The 23,243-nt window shown below is 38.1% G+C and overlaps 1 protein-coding gene across 2 annotated transcripts in view; it reads left to right on the forward strand.

Moving 5' to 3' along the window:
- fmn1 (formin 1) overlaps positions 1–22,846 on the forward strand; it is a 411,005-nt gene extending 388,159 nt beyond the window's left edge. For both annotated transcript variants that reach the window (XM_072266825.1, XM_072266835.1), the window contains 2 exons: positions 16,815–16,896; positions 18,777–22,846. In XM_072266825.1, the coding sequence (XP_072122926.1) occupies positions 16,815–16,896; positions 18,777–18,821 (127 nt within the window). In that variant the 3' untranslated portion in view covers positions 18,822–22,846. The remainder of the gene's footprint in view (positions 1–16,814; positions 16,897–18,776) is intronic.
- The last annotated feature ends 397 nt before the right edge of the window (positions 22,847–23,243 follow it).

Raw genomic sequence — 23,243 nt, forward strand, 5'->3', positions numbered from 1 at the left:
TGAGTATATATGGAAGGATGTGTTACTGACAATGCTGCTACACAGGGAACCTGCTGTGAAGTTCGGATTTCACCACTGCTGCTCATTGTTGTTGTCAGAAATCAGTGTACTAGGAACCTGGCATGACTCCAGCATCTTCACCCTGCTTCCGTCACTCACTTAATCACCCATGACATGGTTTGCAGGGGCTGCCCAAAGATACCGGGTTGGACAGACCAGTGTGAGTGGAGTGGCTGTTCGGTGCTGAGATGTAGGCCATTATTGGGGCTGGTAGCACCTGCTCCATGTGTTGACAGCCTGCCCACACACCTTTGATGTGTTTTAGCACCACGTGGTGGATATGATGGAATCTGCTGTAATTCCCTCTCTTTGTTGGGCTGTATTAACTCTCCTCGGCCCAGAGATTAGGCTCTGGTAGCAAGCTCATCAGTGATCTCTGACCTTTGATCTTGTGCAACCAAACAGAGAGTGAGCAGGGGGAGGGACAACAGCCTTCATGTCCATTGGTTCTCAGCTCCACATATGAGCAGCCACACAACTTGTGTCAGCCCACTCAACACCAGTCCTAAAAGCAGTCTCCGTCTCAGGCTGCAAGAATATCAGCAGAGAGCAAGGATTTCCACCAGCTGACTGGCAAAGCAATTGGGAAGGTAGGCATTTGTGCCATATTCCCACCACAGGGGTATACATTTCTAGTGATAATAAGTACAGCAGAAATCATACCTGTGAGTGCTGACACTGGAGAAGCAAGATGCTGGAACAATGTAACAGTGGAGGAGTGCCAAGCAGGATAGAGGGGGTTACTCTGCTTGTTATAGAGACCGAGTAATATAACACAGAACCAAGCCCTTCTCCCCAGTTCACCCATGCCACCTAAGATAGTCCCATTTGCCCAGATTTGGACTGTATTCTTCAAACCTTTCCAATCCATGTACTTATCCAAATATCTTCTAAATTAGGTTATAAATGCCTTTTAAACATTAGTAGAACTTAATTGGACTGGAGGGACATAGTAATAACCTCACAGTGACACCAGTTATATTTTCGGAGATGGTCTCAAGCTTAAATAATGCAGTTAAAGTTATGTTGACGTGCTCCCAGGAGCCATCACTTTCAATGTGAAGCCTGGTTTATCCAAAAATAAGTCACCACAAGACTTATGGTGACGTGATAGAATTGCTGATAAAATTATGGCTGAAATGGAGACTATTCAGCCTATTTACTCAAGGACTCTATAGATCTGTTGTGATGATATGTTACATACCAGTCAGGTCCTTTCCTGAACCTGATAAGAACTTCACTTCTTGTGACTGATCACCCGGCATATTGGAAGCTGCTTATAAAGGTGTTAGTCTCATCTTATGTCAACATTCTCCTTCTCTTTAATTTGAAAGAAATAAAGATGTGCCTTTAAATGCCGGCTTTGCTAGCAATGTGTACACCCTGTGCATGAATAATAAAAGAAACGAAGCATAAGCACAGGGACAGATTGGTTAGATTAAACATCCTTTCTCCCTGTTGCAAACCTCTTTGTATTCCTTAGTGATATATTTACCAGGAAGGCAAAAAGTGCTAATTCTCCCTTCTAGCCTTTCAACAATAAGTGTTATATCTTCAATTTGAATTGCAAGTCGATTTCCATCCTTAACAAATAAGTAAATGTTTTCAAAATGACAGTAGAGATCATAACTGTGCTGAGAATACAAAGTCATTGGCTAAATAACAAGACGTAGTTGTATTTGGCACAACTGGGCTGGATAAATTTCTTGTCAAATAGCCTCTTGATAGCAATATAGCAAACAGTGTTATAAAAGGGTATTGAGTAAACAGTCTTCATCAAGATTAGATTGTTTATAGCAAAGTCCACCTCACTATAAATCTTGATCATCTTTGCTCCTCTGCATGGAAATCTGATTGTTTTAGTTTAAAGATAATCAGTAGCCAAAGTATTGAGTTTTATTTACTGAATTTAACCATATTCTTAAAGTATTTTGTTGCGTTATCTGGATTTTTAGAGCCACCACAGTTTTATATCAAAGCTATAAATCTTTTTCACAGTTTGAGACAGTCTTTCTATTTTATTAATGGTCAATATGTTTGCTTCAAACTGCTGTTGTTTTGACAGCATGTATCTGTCTTTACTTTCAAACACAATGTCTTATATTAAATGCTCAGTGCTGAGGTGTAACTTCTTTTTCACAATTTGCTAAATTCATCATAGATTGGCAGGCAATGTTACCATCAGTGTTGAATAAGTACAGCTAAATATGTTCTGAGTTAGAAGCAGCCCTTGAAGATGATTTCTACCTTTTCACATTCAAATGATCTGAATATGAGTATAAAAGCTCTTCGTGTAATTATAGTTTTAACTTTATGAATATTTAATTTGTGCATGTAGGGGTAGAAATTCTCATTGTCAAACTTGGGGTATTAGTTGTCTGAATAACTCATGAAGAATAAAATCAGACAGGATGTGCCAGGGACAGAGCCATCATTTTTTTAAATCTTTTATTGGAAGAATTTGTTGTAGAGAGAGTGGGTTGAGTGTAACCTGCCTGCTTTATTTCCTTCCGTATGCTGCTAACACAGTAAGGAGTGAATCTTCCCATATTAGTTCAGTTTCCTTTGTAATCAGAGTCCCTTTGAGGTCAAGTTAGTGTTCGGAACACTGTTGTTGATTAACCACCAACCAAGCATATTGATGAGAACTGAAGGTCACTGGTATCACTGACACTGCTGTCTGGGATCTTACCACTTGACTTGACATGATACTACTTGCCAGGACCCTGATGGGTATTGTGGCGCTAGCTGAAAAAGCAAATGGAATCCCAGTGATGCTCTGTAATGTTAAACCTTTTGTAGAAAAACATCTGCAATACCCTTTAGGTGTGTTGGAGTCAGTGAATCTCAATTCATATCAATGTATACCTAAATTTCATGAGTTTGGTTAAGTGAGGTTCATTTTACAAAGAGAAAGAATATTCCATAATAAGCAAATAGAAATTCTACCAACGTGGATTTCTCAGTAATTGATTTTAGAAAGCTTTAAAGATGGTGGCCCAATTTTGCCACATGAAGTTTTTGGAGTTTTTTGGTTTATTTCAGTCCTATGTATGTGTGTGTGTATATATGTGTGGCGCGTGGTTAAGGCGTCAGTCTAATGATCTGAAGGTTGTGAGTTCGAGCCCCAGCTGAGGCAGCGTGTTGTGTCCTTGAGCAAGGCACTTAACCACACATTGCTGTGCGACGACACTGGTGCCAAGCTGTATGGGTCCTAGTGCCCTTCCCTTGGACAACATCAGTGGCGTGGAGAGGGGAGACTTGCAGCATGGGCAACTGCCGATCTTCCATACAATCTTGCCTAGGCCTCAGTCAACATCGAAAATCGATGGACAGCGGAAGAAGTGTATATATAATATATATGTAGAGAGAGAGAGCAAAATTTCTGCTAGATCGACAGAATTTCCACCAGTGTTAAAATTCTCTGGGCGTTTGTGTGTGAAATGAATGGCAAAATCTCACAGAAAAGTACAAACCAGTAAGTTTTTTCAACACTCCTCATTAATCAAATATCTATTCCCATATAAAGAATATTGATTGAATATGAAGTGATTTGATGAGTTGCTTTAATAAAACTGTGTGAGTTGCTGAAACTTAGCAATTAATGTTAAAATCCATTCAGTACCATCACAGCATACGTCTGAAAGTAGAATTACTGCCACAGGGCCCCACATTGGATAGCTGAAAAAATGGACATGGGGATCATGATATGATGTTTACCTGTGTCCCTCTGACCTGATGCAGTTAGCACGCCTGATTATTGCTGGCATCTTGAAAAGAACTGAGTTTTATTCCTGTTTTGCTGTGCAGGATTCCAATGAGATTTCAGTGAAGGAGCCAAAAGAAGGTGACTGACGGAAATGTGCTTGTTATTTTGAGAGATCATTAGAAAGCCTTCTGTGTCAATAAACCTGGAGGAGTCAATCATTAATTTTGGACGAGATGTTTTGAAAAGCTTATTGAAGCCCAAATATTCCTGTAGTGCCATTGTGGTCCCATCCATACTGCAGCTTTGGAGAGACAAGTCTCAGCTTTCACTGCCCATGCCTAACTCCATGCAGTGGTGGACCCAAGGAAGCTGTCTGTGTTCACACTGAAAAGTGTCTGCAGAAAGTCACTGCAGGCCAGCAATCTGATCATGACTGGCAATTAGTGACACCAGCCTGGAGGCACTTGTTGTCCTCTCCCAGGCCCATGACATCAATGATCCCTCCATATCCACTCCACTATTTCCATCACTGCCTGTCAACCAGGCAACCCAAACTGCTGCTGTGCACCTGGGAATCGGCAGTCTGCAACTGGGTCTCCAAGATCCAGAAGCTCTCAATATCATGTCACCAGCTTTCCCCCAGTCAACTGCAGTTACTGGTGTGCCCTCGCACAGAAAAATCACTCAAAGGCCGAAGGAGAAGATGGTGTGAAATAAATGCAGAAGCTTAATTCATCAGTGGCATGGTATTTATAAGTGTGAGCTGGAATGTGTATTATGTAATGGCTATTATTTTGGGATTGTGGCCAAATGAATGTTCTGCGTATCAACAGCATTGGCTGCACAGGACTTCAAATTGTTGATGAATTGGAAACTGAGGTTCTGTTTATTATTAGCACACTTGGAAGAGTTGATCATGGATAGTCGAGCCAGAATGCGATTGTCAAGAACAGGGGTCCCCAACCTTTTTCGCAACGCGGACCAGTTTTTTATTGACAATATTCTTGCGGACCGGCCAACTCTTGGGGGGGGCGGAGGTAGGGTTGCCGATGGACAAGAGTAGCAGTTGATTACGTTTTGTTTACCCCAAGAAAGACTACAATGACCATGAAGCCTTGCGCGGGACCCAGTGTGCATGCGTGACTTGCGTATGTGTGTATGTGCCGATTATTTTCTACAAATCGTTTTTGGCGATTCTGTTGGGGGGGTGGTGGGTGTTAATCACGACCGGAATATAGGTGATAAGTGGCTAATACACTCAATTTCATTTCTAAAAGGGTTTATCTAACGAATTTAATATTAAGCACAGCGCATATTTTCCTCCCATGAATATAGTGATAAGTCAATTAACAGGGGAGCTTGAAGTAAGCGTTGAACGAACTTCCAGTAGAAGTGGTGGAGGCAGGTTCGATATTATTATTTAAAGAAAAATTGGATAGGTATATCAAAGAAATGGAGGGTTATGGGCTGAGTGCAGGTCGGCAGGACTAGGTGAGAGTAGCGTTCGAACCGGACTAGAAGGGCCGCGGTCGTCTGTTTCCGTGCTGTAATTATTATATGGTTATATTAGTCACTTATAAGTCAATAGCATCATAACATTTTAAGTAACGTTTGGATATTAAACACACAGCACATATTTTCCCCATATGAACATATAAAATCATTGCAACGCACCAGTATCACTGAATCAGTGGGAGCCCTGGGCTGAATACTTGTTTCCCTGCAACCAGACGGTCCTATCGAGGGGTGATGGAAGACAGCGATACTTGAAGGGGGTTCCTTATGTCCAGTTTATTCCGCAATTTAGTTTTCATTGCATTCATTGCAGAAAACTCCACTCGCAGCGATATGATGTTGGAAATGGAAGCAACGTTTTCAGTGCTTTCGTGACTGTCTCAGGATACTTAGCCTTGACTTTGATCCAGAATGCTGGCAGAGATGTTATGTCAAACATACTTTTCAGTCCGCCGTCATTTGCAAGCTCGAGGAGTTGATCTCCTTCCCGTGCTGACATGGATGACGCGTGCGTAATAACCTCGTGTGCGTTCAAGCTCAACAGTGGGCGTGACAGGGAATGAGGAAAGATGCAGCTGACTCATATCGCCAAATCATGTTGTTTCCTTGCGGCCCGGTAGCACATGCTTTGCGGTCCAGTACCGGTCCACGGCCCAGCGGTTGGGGACCGCTGGTCAAGAACACCCCCTCCATATCTTCATCCTCTTCCTTCCTCCACTTCCACTCTCAGGAATTAATCGGTATTAGCAGAGTGCAGTCAAAACTCATTGGACCGAAATCTATCTTGTCTCTTGCACCTGGTGGTCTGCATCTGAGCAAAGGAATTGCATTCTTTATTGATGATATTCCAAAATTGCCAAGATTTTGCAATAGCCCAGAAGGTGTCAAATGTAACTGCTATTCAAGAATGAAGGGAAAGAGAAAACACTGAATTTTTTACTAGTAGTCTTGACGTCAATGTGGGGGAAATGCTGAAATCCGTTATTATTAACATACATATAGACCGCTTAGAAAATAAAAAATATAAATATGCAGTCAGAATGGTTTTATTAAGAGAAAATAATTTGTCATGAATATCATGGTGTATTTAGAAGATGAAATTGGAAAGGTGAGCAAGTAGGAAAGTGGCTATGGTATATTTGAATCTTCAGAACCATATGATGGGAATCACACTAAAATAAGAGTTCAAAGATTGGTTAAAGAAAGACAACAGAAGGAATATGGTTTTCAGTTTAACACATTATTATCGATCTTGTTAGCAATGGGCCCTGAACAACGTTACTTTACCATTTTATTGTCGCCAAACAATTAATACTAGAGCTTACAATCATCACGGCGATATTTGATTCTGCACTTCGCGCTCCCTGGAGTACAAATCGATAGTAAATATTAAAAATTTAAATTATAAACCATAAATAGAAAATAGAAAAAGGAAAGTAAGGTAGTGCAAAAAAACCGAGAAGGTCTGGATATTTGGTACATTGATAAATTAAAGGGAAGAACAGTGTGACAGACTCAAGTTTACTGACATGCAAATCTAGGTGGTAAACTGACTCTTAGGTAGAACACAAAGCATGATTACAAAATGACATCATCTTCATCTTCATCATCATCATCATCAGGTGCCATGCCCAGTTTGAGCTTTGACTGCCGTGGCCTATACACTCCTGTTTCGGGTCAAGTGGATCAATTCATTGGTATTCATTTCCAGTTCTCTGGCTGCTGTCTCCATCATCATTTGTCTTTGTCTTCCTCTTGCTTTCTTCCTTTCAATATTTCCCATAATTACAGTGCATTCTAACTCCTCTTTCCTAATCACATGTCCAATGAAGTTACATTGCCTTTTCATGATCTCATACATTGTTTCTCTTTTTGTGTTTGCTCTGTTCATGACATCCTCGTTAGATATTCATTTCATCTATGATATTCTTTCCATCCTCCTCAAAAACTGTATCTCTGCTGCTTCAATTCGTTTCCTCATGTTACTAGATATTGCCCAACATTCTGAGCCATATAACCGGATAAACATAACATTTCAGTGCTCTGAGGCGGGTTGTCATGCCTAGTTTAGTATTGGTCAGTATAGTCTTCATTCTCGTAAAGGTGTCTTTTGCCATCCCTATTCTTCTTTTGATATCCATATCACACCTGCCATCTGATGTTACCCAGCTTCCTAAGTAGCAAAAGTTCTGTACTTGTTTTATGTCTTCCCCATTTATTCTCAGCCTGCAGATGGGATTCTCCTTCTTTTTGGATATCACCATACATTCTGTCTTTTTGCAATTGATAGATAGACCCATTTTTGCACTTTCTTCAACAATTATATCAATTAAATTTTGTAGTTCTTCCTCCATACTTGCAATTAACACAGTGTCATCTGCATATCTGAAATTATTGATATTTTCATTGCCAACTTTGATTCCCAAAATGATATAGATAGGTTAAATAAGTCTACAAGAAAATGTCAGAAAGATTATAATGTGGGAAGTCTGAGGTTATTTATTCTGTAAGAAGAGTATAAATAACAAGTTGTTAGGAATGAAAATAGCCTCTATTATAAGAGATTTGGAGCACGAGTTATTCATGGCTAGGTGAGGGGGACACCTGGAATTTTGCATGTAGCTTTGCCCTCAACACATAAGGAAGATATTCTTGTCATAGATTCAATGCTGTGCAGTTCACTAGGTTTGAATTATGAGATAATGTTGTCTTGTGACAGCATATTGACTAGAGTTTAGAAAAGTGAGTGTATATCATTGTTTAACAAAAGATTTTGTAAGAAATCAGCAGATTAATTGCTGAGACACTAATTTTAACTAGCTGTCTAGAATTTAGGGATCCATCAAAGCAGAAGAGGGTTAACGTTTTACAACTAAGATGAGGGAGGTGTTTTACTTATAAGATTATAATTCTTTGAAATCCTCTCCCTCAGTATTGAGTGCTTGGTCATTCATTGAATGAGTTCAACAGAGAGGTTAGAACAATTTTTTGAACACTGAGGGAATCAAGGTATCGAGAGACCGGGTGGGATAAGCTAAGATCTCAATGGATGCAGACCAGGCTCTAGGGAAAGTGTGCAGCTATTTCCTACTCCTTTTCCTGCTGTGTGGTTACTTTCTATTTATCTTCTACAGGCAGGGTCTGATCATTAATGATGACAAAGTTGCACAGACCACCAGGAATCTTGAATTAACCAGTCAGAGTATTCCAGAGTTCCGCCACCATGCTCCAGAGTGCAATTTGTTGTCTCAGTGCACCAGTAATCTGTTTGGTCACATTTATTTTGCAGAGTGGCAGTCATGACTTGCATGTTTCTGGGTATGTTTGAATCAGAAACCATGTCGTTGTCAGCTTGTCTTTGTGGCCCGACAAACACGTCTTGACTGGTTTTGTAGGTCAAAAGACATTAGCACAACAAGCTGCTGCAGAATGAAGACAACAAAACTTGTCACAATATTTTGGAAGAACTCATTAGGTCAGGCAGTTACCAGTGAATGAAATGGACAGTGAACAGTTTGGGTCAAGATGTTCACTGGATTGAAGGATAGAGGGGATGTAGCCTGATTAAAGGGGAAAGAAGAGGGGCGAGACATTAACTTTTAAATAATAGGTGAATCCAGAGGAGGGGTGCGATGGGAGAGGGAAGAATGGAAATATCAGCAGAAGCTGGGAAGTGATAGGTGGAGGTCTGAAGATAATGAATCTGATAGGAGAAGAAGTAGAGCATGAAATGAACCAAGTGAAGATGGGGAAAAGGGCCAATGGGAACATTGCAGGAGGAGAATCGGTGGGAGGAGTGCATGGGTGATGGGCAAATGGAGTGGGTGGAAGATGAAAAAGAAATAGGGTATTGGTGGCTTCGTGAGTGCGAAACAATCTCTGTAGATCAGGAGGAGAAAGAAAGGGTCATTGTGGGAACAGTTCACCAGAAGATGGAGAATTTAATCTTCAAGCTGTGGGACTGCAGACTATCCAGGTGGAATAGTCAGTAGTATCCTGCTCCAAAGGAGAATCGATAATCTTCTGGGTTGCTCCCCCAGGCGACAATGACAAATGAGAATTTGTTGTATTTTGTTATATTGAATAACTGACTTTACCCAAAGGTAGATGGCAAATTGTGAGATGTCTCAAATTTCTCCAGCTCAGCCCACAGTAGCTTTGACAGCCTCATCCAATGAAATGATTATAGTTTGGGCAGTAGCAGGAGGTATAATTCAATGGGGTTATTCCTACTGAAAACCGGAAATCTCACTGACTATTCAATGCTGAGATTCCAATGGGGAAAATACTCCATGAACACCTTGTGTGGATTTGGCCTTCCACTAGGAGCCATGCTCTGCATTCTCCTCCACTCTTCAAGCAATTTTTCCTGCTGTGTATAACCTTCGTTCATTCTTCTTATGTTCGTAGTTGGATGTCTAGTAGTACTTTCATGTAGAAGCTTAGTCAAAACAACATCTGGCATATCATTTCCAATATATTTTAAAGGTTATAAAAAATGTTGAACGTGCCAAACCTTTGTAGATCATAAGAGCAACCAGTAAGAATTAATTAATAATTAACTTGCAAGTAGATGATCATTTTTCCTGCTGCTGAGTTAGTGTTCTGCTGCACACTGTTAAGAGAGGATACAAACTAGAATATTTATTTCATTTTCATTGCATTGGTTTCATACTAACATTGCACACAAGTAGATGTCATTGACTGCCAACTGCATTCCAGTAAAAGGTCTTAGCAATGCACACACTCAAAGCCAAGCTAATATGCAATCTAGTTTTACTTGCATCAAAGTTATAGCCTAGTGGTTTGCACAATGCATTGCAGTACCAGCGACACAGATTTGATTCCCGCCACTGCCTCTTGAGGAGTTGTATGTTCTCCCCGTGACCACACTGGTTTCCTCCAGGTGCTCAGATTTCCCACTACAGTCCATCAGTTGGTGGGTTAATCAGTTATTGTAAATTGTCCCTCGATTAGGCTAGGATTAAATCAGGGGTTTGCTGGGAGGTGTGGCTCGAAGGGCCAGAATGGCCTGTTCCACACTGTACCTCAATACAGTAAATAAATATTCATGTGTGCATTAACTGAGGACAATGATTGTTTTGGGGCGTCTGATGTATGTAATTAGGTGTAAAGGAAGATAATTGATGAAAAATATTTGCAGCTCAGAATTTACAACCTGAAATTCTAAAATTGAAAATTAAGGCCAATCTTAAGATCTGTGAAATAACTTCTGACCACTGGATTATTGATTATTTTGTCCTTGGACAAGTCATAGGGGTGTCCCCCCATTGCACAGCATATTGAACACTATTTATATATTTTCCCCTTCTAAGAAATTTTCTAGCCAAAAACTGCCACTATCAGACTTAGAATATGAGGAAGGATTTTAAATGATTTGGAAACTAATTTTGTACATGAACAACAGATTAAACAAATGGTTTGCAAATTATTACTATTCGGGCATATGTGGGGGAAGGGACACGTGTAATTTTCAAAATCTCTATTTGGAATTTGATCGGAGATAAAATAGATGACAAAAGTATACAAAAACATGTTTTTTTCAACAACAATTTCAAGTATTGTGGCTTTTGCACTAGCAGATGGTAGCAATAAATGGTTTGAGAAAAAACATTGCATAGACCTACATAACACGGGAAGGCAGATGTGCACATCATCTTTTGGTTCCTTAACATATATTGAAAAAAGGCAAATTTGACTTTTGTGTAGACTTTTAAAAAATCAATTTCTTAAAATTCAAGCTCTGTAATTATTTTAAATTTGACCTAGCACATCTTTCCTCCCCCCCCCCCGCTTTCCACAGGGATTGCTCCCTACGCGACTCCCTTGTCCATTCATCCCCCCATCCCTCCCCACCGATCTCCCTCCTGGCACTTATCCTTGTAAGCGGAACAAGTGCTACACATACCCTTACACTTCCTCCCTCACCACCATTCAGGGCCCCAAACAGTCCTTCCAGGTGAGGCGACACTTCACTTGTGAGTCGGCTGGGGTGATATACTGCGCCCAGTGCTCCTGATGTAGCCTTCTATATACTGGCGAGACCCAACGCAGGCTGGGAGATCATTTCGCTGAACGCCTATGCTCTGTCCGCCAGAAAAAGCAGGATCTCTCAGTGGCCACACATTTTAATTCCACGTCCCATTCCCATTCTGATATATCTATCCACGGCCTCCTCTACTGTCAAGATGAAGCCACACTCAGGTTGGAGGAACAACACCTTATATTCCGTCTGGGTAGCCTCCAACCTGATGGCATGAACATTGACCTCTCTAACTTCCGTTAATGCCCCACCTCCCCTTCGTACCCCATCCATTATTTATTTATCTTTTATTATTATTAATATTTTTTTCTCTCTCTCCTTTTTCTCCCTCTGTCCCTCTCACTATACTCCTTGCCCATCCTCTGGGCTTCCCCCCCTCCCTTTCTTTCTCCCTAGGTCTCCCGTCTGTTCCATGATCCTCTCATATCCCTTTTGCCAATCAACTTTCCAGCTCTTAGCTCCATCCCTTCCCCCTCCTGTCTTCTCCTATCATTTTGGATCTCCCCCCTCCCTCTCCCACTTTCAAATCTCTTACTATCTCTTCTTTCAGTTAGTCCTGATGAAGGGTCTTGGCCCGAAACGTGGACTGTACTTCTTCCTAGAGATGCTGCCTAGCCTGCTGCGTTCACCAGCATCTTTGATGTGTGTTGCTTAAATTTAATTTCCCTTATCTTAGACTACTCTACATTATAAATATAGTAATGCTCTAAGGAAATTACCCATAAAGGTATAACATCTGAATATGTTAGAGCAATGAATTAACATCTGGTTTTTTTACAATCTCCACAGAAGTGTGTTTTGTATAGCTATCAGAGATTGTCCATCCACTGTATTTCAATTGTCTGTTCTTCCTCCATACATAACTGTCAAAGTCAGCAGGTTTTCTTTGTTGGACATTTTTTCTTCTCCATATGTTAACTTGATTATAAATTTTCTCAGATACACAACTTTCTTCAGATTTCTTGCTCTTTAACTTAATTCAGGTAAATAAAAACAAGCATTTAAAGCAATTTTATGCATTGATTAGATCAAGTTTATTATATAAGGCTGTCCAGCTCTTGGCTCCAACCCTCCCCCTCCTGTCTTCTCCTATCATTTTGGATCTCCCCCTCCCCCTCCCCCTCCCACTTTCAAATCTCTTACTATTTTTTCCTTCAGTTAGTCCTGACGAAGGGTCTCGGCCTGAAACGTCGACTGTACCTCTTCCTAGAGATGCTGCCTGGCCTGCTGCGTTCACCAGCAACTTTGATGTGTGTTTATTATATAAGGATATTGGTAACTTATAAGCAGATTTGGTGATGGTCATAAACAGAAATTTTCCTCTTGTTCTGTTTTGAGGTTTGATTAATAATACTTTTAAACTTAATAGTATTCATTCTGTACTTAATGATCACAGCTTACACTTTATCATCAGAGTTTATATTGAGCAAATTGTTGGAGCTGCATTTTTCAATGGTGTATGCTTTTCATAATTTTCATACTGCTGGCTTAATTATTATCATATTTAATCAAATGTAGAAAGCATTCTGAAATGTGAGTTAGACCAATATTCTTATTTCAAGTTGATACTTATTTAATCTGAAATTATTTTGCTGCATGAAACTCTTCTTTCTAATTCTGGGATGTAAAAAAAAGTGTATGAAAAGTGGATATCTTTACAATTGTGGTGAACTCCGTTGCTCAGGAGCCAAAAGTGGTATCAAATCACTTTGAAGCTCATGCTGGTCATACTGCAATATTAATATTAGTGGATCTGTACCACCATGATCACATGGTTAGAGAGTAAATAAGGGATCTCCTTCCCAGAGGCTTATATATTATCAGACATAGCATCAAGTCGTTTGTCAATCCCTGTAATTTGGTGTTCCAGTCATGTAAATGTGAAGAGGTTTCTGCAAAAGCATCAATCTATAAATCTACACAACATCACATTTCTGTGACAAGAAAAATTTTCATTCATCAAAAACAGATAAATTTCATCCAAACAATCAACGAATGGTGTAAGGACCGATCTTCTACTAAGCGAATGACCATTGCTGTACATAAGTTGTCCTGCGTACTCTGAATTCACCTCACTCAGTAAATTCTGAAATTGTGTACTTTTCAAATAAAATTAGTTACCTTAGTTTCAGTTTTCATCGCTTCTTCAAGCTGCTTGAGGCCAGCTTTTTCACAAAAAGCCTCCTCGTGCAATATACAATGAAAGCTGATCAATGGATGTCCAACAGATTTTGCAAACAGATTGTCAAAACCTGCCTCCTTATCAATCATGCTAGATGCACCAACAGATGTCAGGGAAACTATTTTTGAAAGATTAACTTGTCTACCAGACAATTCTTTTACTAACTGCCTTACATACTTCAACCCCAGTGGTGTGTTCAGTTAATATTAGCAAGTTAACCAGTTCTTTGCATATTTCATTTCCCCTACAAAATTGAGTAATAAAGGCTTTACCTGAAATAGAGGTCATCAAAATAATTTGACCGGATTTTTTTCTTGCTGATTTCTCAAAAAATACATTTTCTGTTCTTGCTTACTTGCATTGCAGAGCCATTTATGAATAGTTTCAGAATGTTCCTTTATGGAGGAAGTCCTGCAGACCACTGATTCAGAATATAGGATGCATAATACTTTATCACGCTTTTTAATCGTGCCAAAACTCTTATTCCACCACTCTTGAAAATCTCTGTTGTTTTTCCATCATTTGAACATTTTTGCTTCTTTGGTGATATATCTGACATTCTGTACAAACTAAGAAGCATAAATATAATTTAGACATGTCTCACAGATAAACTTAAATTATTTATATATATATATATATAAAATATGTTTATTGCAAACAAATTTCATGGAAGCACTAAACAAAATACAGCTTTCACTGTTATCACCAAATATCCATTGTGCACTCACAAATGACGGAAGAAAAGAGTTAAGCAAAGCAAAGACAAAGCCAACTGGCCAAACGGTTTATTATCCAAGCACTGATGTGTACAATAAATCTGCGAGTATTTCAAAATCTATCATCTACATCATATGTTTTTGCAACCGTCTAGCTAACGCCAAGCTGACATGCAATGTTTCCTGTGAAAATTTCTCCTTGATCTTGGGTTGTTAAAAAGCATTCTCTGCTTTACTTGGTCGTAAACATAACACTAGACAACAAAGGTTTTACTTCCTGAATACTTTCAGATGTATCTTATGAAGTTTGGGCTGCTGATCAGGAAAATCACCATGAAATTCCCCTATCACACTCCATTTCTTTTGAAATCATTTATATTTGTTGTTTCAATTCATAATTCAAGTCAATTAAAATGTTGCCCACAATGTAAGCTGGAAAGTTTTCTATTTTGTTCAGTTATGTCTGGGCATGCTTAGGCAGGGTGGATGCTGCATGGCAGCACAGGTTTTAGAAAGGCTATAAAAGCATCACACACACACACACACACCGCTCTATGCATTGTGTTTACATGTATATCAGTTTACGATCATATTGATGTGCATGCTCTACATGCATACCATATTTTGTGTACTCACTATAATAAAGTAATTGCATTTTCAGGAGAATTTGTGATAGCAGAATGTCTTGCCAATGTTGCAACAGGCATGATACTTTCTGTAATATTTTTGGCAAGTATTTGCTTAATTTCAAAGATGGAGCATGACTTCTCTTATTAAGAAAGCCTATGAGCTCTACTTTGGGTGTAAAATTGGCGACCAAGACAAAGCCTGGGCTCCTCACATTTGTTGTGCAACATGCATTGTCGATCTTAGAGCTTGGCTCAGAGGTACTCAGAAATCAATGCCATTTGCAGTCCCGATGATATAGCGAGAGCAGATCATGTGACAGACTGCTACTTCTGTCTGACCAGTGTGTCTGGTTTCTCTGCTAAAAACAAGAAGCCCATTGAATAACCCAACTTCAGCCATGAGGGCTGTGCCGCATGATGATAGCCTTCCAGTACTGAAGCCACCAGAGACATGAGTCTAGAGGAGGCAGGAAACGACGCCATGATGCATGAGGCAGGAATGGAAAATGACACTGATACTGATACAGATTTTGAACCCGTTATGTCAAGTGAGACTCCTCTGATAACTCAATCTGAGTGAAATGATGTGCTCTGAGACTTGGCTTTGTCAAAGTCAAAAGCAGAATTACTAGGTTCAAGACTGCAAGGATGGAATCTGCTGTCAGCAGGCACAAAAATTTCTGTCTTTCAAAGCCACCAAGAAGAAAATTGTAAGCCACTTGTAGACTCAATAAAGATATTTTTGCCTCCTCTTCCTGTAAAACTGGAGCTTATGAAAATTTTTGTGTAAGCAATAAACAAGGAAGGTGAAAGATTTTGATACTTTAGACAGATGTTTCCCTGAGTAACTGATACCAAAATTAAGGAAGGCATTTTTATTGGTCCACAAGTCAAACAGGTCAGCAGTGACAGACAATTGGAAGAATTTCTAGTGGGACCAGAGAAAATTTCATGGAAGGCATTCACGGATGTTGTTGAAATTTTTTTTTGGCAACTACAGAGCACCAAGCTGCATGCTTCTACATGGTTGACAACATGCTTCCAGCATACAAAACCATGAGTGCAACAAGTCACTGAAGATTTATTTTATGCATTCCCATTTAGACTTCTCCCCTGCACATCTTGGTACTGTCAGTGATGAGCATGGTGAATGGTTTCCTCAGGACATATTCTTGGACATTAAAGCAAGAAGCCTCAGACACTATGAATGAAAATCACCAACAAAACACTTTCAGCTTAGTTGAACTATTGCAAAGCATCAGTGTCATTAAACGCTTAAATGCATTGTACTTAATAAAAGTTAACTTCTTGTTACTCCAAATTCCTACATGATACAAGTAGTCTGTAATTATATTTGTGTTTGGTTTAAAGTGGTCTATCATAACTACAAAAAAATTCTGAGGAAACAATACCTTCAAAAAAATCTGCTGTTCATTGTGTATCTTTAAATATTGGGTGGGTTTAAAGAATGAAGAGGCAGCACTTCAGGCCATGTGCCATTAAAATTATTTGTGTGTACTATCTTGGGCATGCATGCCATTGGTTTGCTACCCATGATAAAGTAGGGCAAACTGATGGCATAAACCTTAGATGTCATAAATGAGGAAGCAGTGAAATTTGTTCACCCACTCTGATTTCTCAGTGATGTAAGTTCAAAGGCTCTTAGGTGCTTTTTAATAAAATGATAAGCCTTGCTTTTGCCATGTATCAAGGATGATTAAGGGTCAGAAGATTGGTCAGTTTACCTTTTAAGGACACTCAGATATAGCAAATTGTAATCATCCTGCATTTTAAAGATTTGAAGAGGGAGATCACAATTATTTAAAGCAAAACTGTTTGCATAAGCATTATATAAGTATATGCAATTTGGATGTGATTATAAAAGATAAATAAACCCCATATACAATAAATTGAAATGTAAAATATTATCATTTTTCAGATTGAAAGAAGCTCAACTATCAGTAAAGAAGATAACTGAAGAAAAGAAAGTTGAAACAAAGAAAAAAAACCCTAACAGCCTGGTAATATTGTTTTTATTAGCAGTCTGTTTTCTGTCGATATCTATACACTGTACATTTCTTTTAACTATTTAATAATTGCAGCTCACAGAGTGCTAAATATACTTACTGGTTATTTATTTGTACATTTCATATATTGTGATATTTAAAGCAAAGAGCTAGTGTCAAGTTTCTTTAAGCAAGATATGCCAAATAGGTTACCCCTATCAGAAGTTATTATAAAGTACCTAGTGAAGATTCCTTGACTGGTACAAACAAACTGAAAGGAAGCTATAATGAACTTCCTCAGAATTACAAAGCTTTTGATGGAACAAAGAGAGTAATGTTGTTTTTATGATTGATAACTCAGTAAAAGGCATCTGGCCCAGATCTAGTACCTGGCTGAGTACTAAAGATCTGTGCTGATCAACTGGCTGGAGTGTTCACTGAAGTCTTTAACCTCTCACTTCAGCAGTCTGAGGTACTTATCTGTTTCAAGCAGGCTTCAATTATACCAGTGCCTAAGAAAAGCATGATAACATGCCTCAATGACTATTGTCCAGTACCACTTGCATCCACAGTGATGAAGTATTTTGAGAGTTTGGTGAAACCTATTAACTGCTGCCTAAGAAGTGACTTGCATCTGCTCCAATTTACCTACTGGAGCAACAGGTCCACACCAGGTGCCATCTCACTAATTCTTCACTCAACCCTGGAACATCTGGATGCACTATACGTCAGGATGCACTTTATCGACTACAGCTCAGCATTCAACACTATCATCCCCTCAAAACTAATCAGTGAGCTTTAAGATCTTGGCCTCAGTACATCCCTGTGCAATTGGATCCTCAATTTCCTCATCTACAGACTCCAGTCAGTTCAGATTGGCAGCATCTCCTCCACAATCTCCATCAGCACAAGTCCGCCAGAAAAGACGAGATCTCCCAGAGGCCACCCATTTTAATTCCACTTCCCATTCCAACATATCAGTCCATGGCGTCCTCTACTGTCAGGGTGAGGCCGCATTCAGGTTGGAGGAGCAATACCTTATATTCCATCTGAGTAGCCTCCAACCTGATGGCATGAACATCGATTTCTTGAACTTCCAGTAAAACCCCACCCCTCTCTCCTTCACCATTCTCCATTTCCATTTCCCTCTCTCACTTTCTCTCCTTATCTGCCCATCTCTGGTGCTCCTCCCACCTTGCTTTCTTCCATGGCCTGCTGTCCTCTCCTGTCAGATTCCCCCTTTTCCTTTCTATCAGATCTCTTTAACCTCTCAACTTCCCAGCTCTTTACTTCGCCCCCATCTTCTCGATTTCACCTATCACCTTGTGTTTCTTCCACCCCTCCCCTCACCTTCTTATTTTGATTACTCATCTTTTTTTCCCCCATTCTGATGAAGTGTCTCAGCCCAGAACGTTGACTGTACTCTTTTCCCTAGATGCTGCCTAGTCTGCTGAGTTCTTCCAGCATTTTGTGTGTGTTGATTGCATCTGCAGATTTCAAGCAACTGCAGATTTTCTCTTCTTTATGATTGGACGTACAAATAATTATCCTAATTTGATAACCTCACCAATTTAAGTCCTGAAATCTTCAAAATGGAGAGTATTTGAACCACTAGTGTGGAGAACATGCTCCCCATTACCTTGTCTTAAAAAAAGAGAGCAAAATAGAAGGAGCAAAAGAAAGAACTAAGCAAGAAAAGCAAATTAAGATTTGTTTTTGATAGAAGTTCATTGTAGATTTGAGAGCAGATAGAATTCAGGATTTAAAATGTACCTTTTTCTTCCAAAATCTACAAATTAGCCTTGTTAAGCAAACTCATGTGGATTTTGGAATTCAAAAGCAGTCAAAATACAAAAGCTTTGAATGACAATAAGCTTATTTTGTTTTAAAAACAGAAAGAAAGACTACGCCAGAGGGAAGCAAGTGTGACCACCAACTGAAGAAAACCAATGAGAGGAAGAATACTATGACTTGATGCTTTGTATACAGCCACAATTTGGGGAATGTTTTATTGAAAGAGCCACATAACTTTGCATTGCTTATCTCCTTAAAACTTGCAAATGAGCCTTTAAACTTGCACATTAACATCAAAAGAGTTGTATTCATTCCAAACAACAGCAGCATTTCTTGTTCGTAATTGGGACAGCAAGTATGTATTTCAGCTCACACACAAGAGAGGTTTAGGTATTTGGTTTAAGTTGCATATCCTAAGGAAGCAAAGTAAAGGAGATCCTAAAAATTAAAGCTCGGTAGGTGGTTATTCTAGGAAGATACTCTGAACTGAAACTAAGGTCCATTACAATACAGTATACTACTCTAGAAATATACTAGAATATCCGTGGTCGCCGGAGAATTCAGTCACAATATAAACTTTGATTTTCATATACACATTCCATTCTATACTTTCTGCCCTTCTATAAAACATGGCACAAGCTGTCTTAAATACCATTGGATTTCTCAGCCTCCCTCAGCCCCGCCCACCAATAAATTGTTTCACTGGACATTTAGACACTTGTTAGAAAAATATAAACTTGTAGAAGATTCAGAAGAAGACAATGACCTGGTAATATTTAGCTTTCTTTTATCTCTGCAAAGAAATAATGCAAATTATTTTTCCCTTAGCAGTATCCAATGTCATTGCAAAATATTGCTTGGTACCTTACAAACTTGACCATTGCTCTGTACCTCAAATAAAGGTGATACACAGTAACCTCCGGGGTCTGGCTAAGCGCCAAAAGCTTTGCTACCATCACACCACCCAATTTTTATTCTCTGTAGACCTGCTGTAAACTTGGTTTTTGTCTGCCATTCCTGTAAAAGTTTTTGCTGTGACCAAGTCTGAATGCTGCCCCTTCCCCATCCCTCATTAGGACATGGTTCTTTTTTGTTTCCTGGCAACAATGAAAGAAAATGGCATCTGTGGGGAAGTTTCATCAATGCATTCTTGAGGAGAAAGCTAAGAATTTTGGAGAAGTCAGATTTAACTACTGGCAAAAATCCATAATAAATTCATAGCAATAATTAAATATATGATTACCACTCTCCCCATTTATCTTTTTCTCTCAAATATATCAGTCTTGTTAATATATTTTGTCAGTTTTTCTCTTTTCATGAATGCTTTATGTTTCTCAATGTTCATCATACAGGAGCAAATATAATTGACATAATCAAACCTTTTCAGTCACTAATAACTTATTTTACTCCATTCTTCCAGTAACTTATTATAATCTTGATCTCAATTTTTTCTAAACATCTACAATTTCCAAAGAGCTTTCAAATATATCATGCTTACATTTTTAGCAGAGTCCATTCAGTCATCTGCAGAAATATTTCTTCAACAGATTTCTTCAGAAAATATTTTTATACAGAATATTATGTGAATAAGTTATAGGTTTATTCTTAATATTCAATATTCTTCATTAATATTGTATTTTATTAAACTTTTAATTTTAGCATTTGAATGTTCCTTTTGACAGTTATTGAAATAGGAAATATTTTCATGAAAAAATAATAGTCCTAAGTGTTGTTCACTATAATGGCTTTATAGTCAAAAGAATTCCATTCATGGTGAAGTGTGGTGTTTAAAGCCAGAGAGAGAACAAGAAAGAATCAGATTTAATTCTTCACCTATGCTGCTTTAGCAGATCTCAGAAAGAGTAGGAGAGCTGCCTTTCAGTGTGTTTAAATTGGCAAGAGGGACTGATCTACCACATATTGATGAACCCAACTTGAATGCACGGAGGCTAAGTAAGAGGATGATTGGAATCAACTGTGTTCCCTCTCATTAACAAATAATCTGCCACCTTTTGTAGACTGGATTTGCACTTAAAGCATAATGACATCAGAATGACAGTGAGTTATGTACTTAAAGTTCTGCAAGAAAATTATAAATAAAGGTTTGTCATGAAAATTCTCCTGAAATTTATTTCTAGCGAAGGGTGATAAATGCTATATAGTTAGGTAACTAAGGCATAAGCATATTCCTTTATCAATTAGATTTTTTTTCATTTTACACCAGATATTTATAGAACATGATTCATTAATGAAAAGAATTTTATTGTTGTTTTATTGAAATAAAAAATGCAGTCTAAAAAGGGTTTTCATCTTATTTGAAACTCTATTCTAATGTAAATTGCTTATTTCACTTGAACTTCTAAATTTAGTTTGAAATTACGTGTTCATGAAAATAATGTCAAGTCTTTATAACCAGGTAAAAGGATGGTGGGTGTGGGTGGATGGGTTGTGAAATTTGCATGTTTGCTAAAGCAGTTTGTTAGCACATTGTTTAAGTGCTTCTCAACAGAACACCAATAATCAATGTACGTAATCAATGTAAACTGTGAGATATAATTTGGCAGTATTGGAGAGGCTTGCATATGCAGTATGTGCAGTGTATAGCAAAATTAGAAGTAATTTATGAACTGTTTGTTATTTTAGTCAACAAGCACACAAGCACATGAAATAATTCCTTATCATTTGCTGAATATATTAAGAAGTGTTTGTTAAAATGTGCTGTTCATTTTAATATTGGTTTATTTAAGCAACGTAGTGGGATGTTTACATAACTAGTGTGACATGTTTCAATAAATGTTCTGAAAAATTAATAGAATTGAAATTACAACCTTTAGCGCTGGGTACTTCTGTGAACAACAGAGTAAACTATTTTATTTTATGGGAATTTGTCTTGAATTTATGCATATGCTCAGCTTGTGCATAATAGGCTTTATTTCTAGTTGCACTTTACAAATAAAATGACTAATTTGTCATTGAACTTTACTGATCAATTTATGTTTTTGTTATGGTTAACATAGGAGTAAGAATGGAACTTTCTAAGAGTAAGAAGAAGATTGATGATTATGTATCCCTGTTACATTGTTCAAAAACAATAACTCTAATTATACAGTGTCACATAGCTGATCAGATTTACAGACCACTTAAAGCTAAAAATGTGGAAATATGTAGCAAATAATCTGTTATCTTAATCACTTATCCATGCCTCTTTAGATTCATATAACTAAAAAGGATATGGATTTGCAGCAAAGCCTCTGCAGATTTAAAAGATTTACTTTGGAAAAAACTATTGCATAAAAATAAGTTTGTGTAGGATATTATACATTATGGATATGATGTTTAATTTTTCCTACCTGCTCCATCCAATTCAGGGAGCTATTGCATTTGCTTTTGGTGAGGTTGATCATTCCGAAGTTCTTACGTAAGCATCTTCAACATATAAGTGAACTAAGAATATGATACTTTGTTCTCAACCCCATAACAAATGCAATAAATTATTTTGCAAATAAACAGGGTAAAGAACCTTTGAAACTATTATTAGAAACCAAATCAAAACCTCATGTCCTCACGTTCTTTTGGACCAGTAACTGGAAATTGACTGATCCAACATTGTTGCTAAGTGCCTGTATCATCCGATCGTCTATGAACATATGCAAGTGCCTTCTGTGAGTTTAGAAAGACAAGATGCTATTAGCAATACAAGTTAGCAGGCCACTGAACTCGTAACTGATGTGGCAACTTAGAGGTTTGGCCAAGAATTGATGATTTCATCTTGGAGAAATTGTATTATCTGCATAATGTAAAAATCAGGTCAGAATACTGATTTGGCCAAACTTGAGTCTGAGAAATAATGTTTTGTTGGAATTGTGTTTTGATGCTCCAATTGAGACATTGAGATAAGATTTTTAGAGTTATTTTTTTAAATTATTGTTGGTTCTTCTGTCGTGTGGTGATAATGTGGGCCCTCCATAATACCATAACCTCAATATACATTCCCTTCTTTCAGCAGAATTATTTTTGTGTCCTATTTATTGTTTTCTACTAAGTCAATTTAATTACAAATTAAAATGATTAAATGCTTGATATTACTCTCTCTGGTGTATGTATATCAGTGACAGTGATGACTTTATTGGCATCTCAAATTTCTGGAAAACTAATAAAAATCACTTTGTAAATGCTGTAATGACATGATTGATGGCTTTGTGTTCATCATTTAAAATACCTTTTATAAAGGAGACCCTTCATTAATAGAAATAATTTAAGGTTGGTTACATTCATTTAATGTTTTAAAGTCTTTGTATTTTTGATAATACTACACCTATTTAACAGCTATTGGAGAGTACAAGATTTCATCATTGATAATGTAGAATTCATCTGTAGAAATTACTCTTAATTTTCTGGAAGGAATTGATGGATGAATGCATGAAAATCTGTGATTTAATCACCATTAATATATGTACCAAACATACTTGATTGAAACACAATTATACAATGTGTTTTGAAGTACCCACAATGAATTACAGATTTGAGTCCCTTAGTCGTAATTCAGTATATTTTATGATGAAAAGGAA

Source organism: Mobula birostris, chromosome 1 (assembly GCF_030028105.1).
Source record: "Mobula birostris isolate sMobBir1 chromosome 1, sMobBir1.hap1, whole genome shotgun sequence".
Classification (NCBI taxonomy): Eukaryota; Metazoa; Chordata; class Chondrichthyes; order Myliobatiformes; family Myliobatidae; genus Mobula; species Mobula birostris.